We start from the raw sequence: 4,874 nt of genomic DNA on the forward strand, positions 1-4,874 counted from the left end.
CTTTCACCGCACCCTTTTCTACAAAAGTTCATCTACCCTCTTCCTCTTCTATATATACGTAGTTTAATTAATCTAAGTAAGACTACTACCAAGTAAGCAGTGTCATTTTCTTAATAAAATAGTACAGAATTGATTACGCATGACTTATTAGTAATTAGCTGTATCCCTTTCTTTTTTATCTTGAATAATAATGAGCTATATTAAACTTCAACTTTTCGTATCAAAATATATATTAGCTAGACACAGACCAATAAACCCATCGAACGAAGATTACTTCCTGAAATGGCATAAGTATAAATTACATGCAATATAATGATCAATAATACCGAATCAACACCACACGGATAAGATGGTTTAAGTGATTGGCTTGGATATGTCGAATTAAATTGCTCAAATTAAATTTTAGACGTCTCATCCTCTACTAAAGGCTCTAAATACATATACAACGTATAACTACCAAAAAAGAAAGCTTTGTAATAAAAGCCTCACAACATGCCACGTGGATACGAAGATGCAATAGAAAAAGAAATATTTTTTTAAGAGCAAATAATTATTATTAACGCACTCCTTTTTTTCCTTCAACTATATGGTATGATATTTATATTATGTGAATTTTACATTCTATATTAACCCGGCTAGCCTATCTAATGATAGAAGAGAATGAATTAAAGTAAAGTGAGTAAACAATAATTTGATGGATATGATGGTGATGAGTTGCATTTATATATAGAGTTGTTTTCTAAATTATGGGAAGTGGTAGCACCTTTTGTGTCCCACTTTAAGATAAAGCAAAAGCAAGTAGCTAGCAAGGGAGAAGGGGAAATAGAGAAAAGAAAAGAAAAGAAAAGAGAAGGGAAAAATAAGAAGAGGAAAGGGAAGAAAGAAAGAGAAAGAGAAAGAGCAAAAAAAGAAAAGATAGAAAGAAAGACAAAAGGGTGGGTTGTGACTTGTATTGAAGAGTCGTCGATGATGATTATTGAAACAAAGAGGAAGAGTAGCAGGGGGGAGTGTAGCAGCATAGCGTTTTAATTTCCCCCTACCCTATAGCTTAGCATCGATGGTACAAAAGTAAGAAACCCTTCTTTAATTTGGAGAGAACAACTACTATAGCTTTAGGGAAGAAAAGAAAGAGAGCGCGGGGTAAAGGGAAATATCTTTTCTTTTTTTTTTTATTTGTAAGAAACGATTAAGAGATCTTAATGAATAGAGGAGGTGGTGTGGTTGAGCAAATGATGGGTTCCGGGAACCCTAACTGCTGGAACTCTCCTTCTTCTGATTTCTTGTCATACTCCTCCACTACTAATACTCCTTCTTCATACACCAACTTTCTTCTGAATCCACCACCACCATATGTACCTCATCCTCCCACTTCTTACTGGCATGAACATGAGCATGAGCATCACAATAATACTAATCCAGACCTTCCCGGCGACTCATGGACTCACCTAATCATGTATGTAATCAACTCTCTCCATTTCTTGCATGCATGATTCATGATCTGTCTTCTGATTATTACTTGCTATTCTTTTTTTTTTTTTTTTTTGGATCCAGGAGTGGAGGAGAAGAAGAGAATGGTAGAGGTATATGGCAGCATCATGCATCAGAGCTTGATGATGTGAAGCAAGAAAGGTCCGTAGAGAGCAGTTATGTGTACGGTGATGGAAGTGCAGGGAAACCTAACTGGTCTCACAATCAGATGATACTGCTTCCTCCTAATGCTTCTTCTTCTTCCAATTCTACTTCACCACCCAAATCATCATGTGTCACCTTCACCACCAGCATCTTGGACTTTTCCACCCAGCCCACGCTTCCTCCACCTCCACCTCCACCTCCACCTCCATCTTCCGCCGAGGTATATATATATATATATATACACTAACAAACACAATATTCCTTTATCTTATGTTGAACTTGTAATAATTCCTGCGCAAATTAAATTTTATTTTATGATGATAACTTTAGACTTCACTAATTAAGAAGACAATTTTCAGTTTAAGCCATTCAATTTGCCAACCGAAAAGCTTGGCCATGGGACCTCCAACTCCTTTTTTTTTTGTCTTAAAAAGAAATTAGAATAATTAATATCATCAACCGGTTCCATTATTCTTTCTTCATTCAAATTAAATCATACACTTGTATTTAGTATTTACTAGCTATACAATTCGTTCTGAAGAAAATTCGTGTGTTTGTATAGTGCAATAGCATCGCAGGTGGTGGAGCATCGAAGAAAGCTAGGGTTCAACAGTCGACGTCTTCGTCGACGTTCAAGGTAAAGAACAACATATGTAGCTAAGAAAAAAAAGTAAAAGAGAATTAGAAGACAGATAGATACTTCCAATCCAATTCCCTCCTGAATACAATAGAAGGAAGCACGTCATGCATGTGGCATGTGGGTGGTTACTGCAACCGAAGAATAATCAGCACAAAACAAACACAACAATATAACCAACTTTATGATTAGCATGTGCCTCCCTGCTAACTCTGATCTCCGATTCAGTTATTTCATATTTGTTCTCACCAATTTCAGGTTAGGAAGGAGAAGTTAGGTGACAGAATCGCAGCTCTCCATCAACTCGTTTCCCCATTTGGAAAGGTATGTTAACACTCTCACCTCTAGCTACCTACTTTACTCAATTCAATTTAAATACGCATAAACTTAGATATTTATATTTTGTATTTAAGTATTTATTTTATATAATAATTAATTTAATGACTATTTTTACTGTAAATGTAGCATATATAATTCATAAAAATTAAAGACAAATTAAACCATACGTTTTGCTCTTGCAATTGCAATCTACCCCTAAGCCTCTTTTATATATCTCAATTAACTTAACAACATATAATTTATTTTCTAGACCTGAAAAAATAGACACTTTTTAATTAGGCAGCAATACAAAGAAAAGATGGATGCATGAGAAAGTAGTAGTGGGAACAGTGTGATGATAAGTGGTATATATGTTGTTAACTTTTGCAGACTGACACTGCGTCTGTCTTATTAGAAGCTATTGGGTATATCAGATTCCTTCAGAGTCAAATTGAGGTGATGTTATGTTCCTTCTCTCTTCTTTTTTCATAACAACCACGCACGAGAGTCAGAGATGCATCATGGCACGCTGTTAAAGGTGCCCCATTTGCACGTTGCTCTTCCTTTACTAGTTATCGAAGTTCTAAAAATTCTGTATACATTGCTGCTGCATGTTCTCCTTTTCCCCCGTGGATGATGCAGGCCCTTAGCTTACCTTACTTGGTCAATGGATCACCAAACATGAAACACCAAAATCCTGTAATATCCCATTTCTCTGCTTACTTTCTTGCCACATAGATATAAAGCTAACGCTCTTTCATTTTTCTCCCTTCCCAATGTAACATAACATGATAATGCAGCTGCTTTCTGCTATATACTCTCTTCTTACATGTGCACCACTAGCACATGCCAATTAATATGCCTAATTATGTGCTACTAATTGACTAATTATACTGTAATTATTTGAGGCTAGGTTCAAGGAGAGAAGAGTTGTTTATTCCCTGAAGATCCCGGTCAGGTATATATGCTATGCTTTTCCTTGGATCATTCACTCTTTGAGGGGTTTTTTTTGCACTTGTAAAATAACCTACCATGCTTCAACTTGCATAATTCTATTATTAAATGAATAAAGTAGTAGACAAGAAAAGAGAATTTTAATGTCACCAGCTTTAGCAGATAAAATAATATTATTCTAACATATGAATCACGCACGCACAAGTTGCTTTCCTATAATATAGTACTGATTTGAAAATTGAGAATGTAAAGTTTGGAGGTTCATTATCAAATTCTCGTTGATTTTATAATAACTTTCTCGTTGCATTGTAATGTAGCTGCTGAATGAAAACTGCTTGAAGAAGAGGAAAGCAACTACTCAGCAGGAGGTAAATGTTAATAAATATTAAATAGTAGAGGAAACCACTATATATTTCGGCACCAAAAACGTTGGATTTTGACAAATGACCATCAAAAGATTAAATGACAAACTTATCCCCAAAGATATACTCATAATGGAATGTTATATGCTTGTATGTAGTATATTTTTTTTAACTATCCCTCACTGACTGTTGTTAATTAATTAGGGTTCCCAGCATCAAGAAGAAGCAAAGAAGGACCTGAGGAGTAGGGGGTTGTGTCTGGTTCCAGTGTCATGCACACTGCAAGTTGGAAGTGACAATGGAGCTGATTATTGGTCTCCTGCTTTTGGTGCTGGAGGATTTCGATAGATCCATCTAGCTGCTACTCTGATCTCTGCTATAATTTATCGGGGGTAACATATATATATATATACAAACATATGTATATGGAACCACGTTGAGACGAAAATTCATGAATTTGTACAACATCACGAGCAGTCAATCTGCTACAAAATCTAAGGCTGATTGCTCATGATGCTATACAACATTCCTGAATAAATTGTGTACTTACCCTATTTCAACCACTAGTTGCAAACCTTTGGTAACACTACTTAATACATCATGGGAATCGAGCTGTTATTTTTATTTTCATTGATTTAGCTTATTAATTAGGCCATATATATGATTCTAGCTAGATTTTAATGTATATAAACGCAACAGTGGTATGTTAAGTAGTCATTTAAATAAAAATCGTTAGTTCTTCACCTGGCAGCACTAATTTGATAGGATATACAATTAAGAGCAGCCTATTGCTAGGATAAGTATATAGTATACTAGCTAGTAACTCAGAGAATTATTAATAACAATCTTAAAATATATCTTATAAATCTGCATCTGGATGTAAACATATGAATAAGTAACCTAGCCTGTCCATTGCAATTGTACTCACACTATCGCGTTATGATTTTCACGTAGCTAGAACGTTTTGGCAT

The 4,874-nt window shown here is 35.2% G+C and overlaps 1 protein-coding gene across 2 annotated transcripts; it reads left to right on the forward strand.

The window, feature by feature from the left end:
* Positions 1 to 774: 774 nt before the first annotated feature.
* Positions 775 to 4,533, forward strand: LOC130967846 (transcription factor bHLH68-like). Of its 2 annotated transcripts, XM_057892878.1 has the most exons (9): positions 777 to 1,453; positions 1,552 to 1,852; positions 2,195 to 2,269; positions 2,528 to 2,593; positions 2,978 to 3,043; positions 3,230 to 3,286; positions 3,501 to 3,545; positions 3,859 to 3,909; positions 4,108 to 4,533. In XM_057892878.1, exons 1-9 carry the CDS (start codon positions 1,200 to 1,202, stop codon positions 4,249 to 4,251), a joined length of 1,059 nt encoding a protein of 352 aa, XP_057748861.1. In that variant the 5' UTR covers positions 777 to 1,199; the 3' UTR covers positions 4,252 to 4,533. The 2 variants fall into 2 exon arrangements, with proteins under 2 accessions (XP_057748862.1, XP_057748861.1); XM_057892879.1 differs by lacking the exon at positions 2,195 to 2,269 and having other exon boundaries at positions 775 to 1,453.
* The last annotated feature ends 341 nt before the right edge of the window (positions 4,534 to 4,874 follow it).

This window comes from Arachis stenosperma, chromosome 3 (genome assembly GCF_014773155.1).
Source record: "Arachis stenosperma cultivar V10309 chromosome 3, arast.V10309.gnm1.PFL2, whole genome shotgun sequence".
Taxonomy (NCBI): domain Eukaryota; kingdom Viridiplantae; phylum Streptophyta; class Magnoliopsida; order Fabales; family Fabaceae; genus Arachis; species Arachis stenosperma.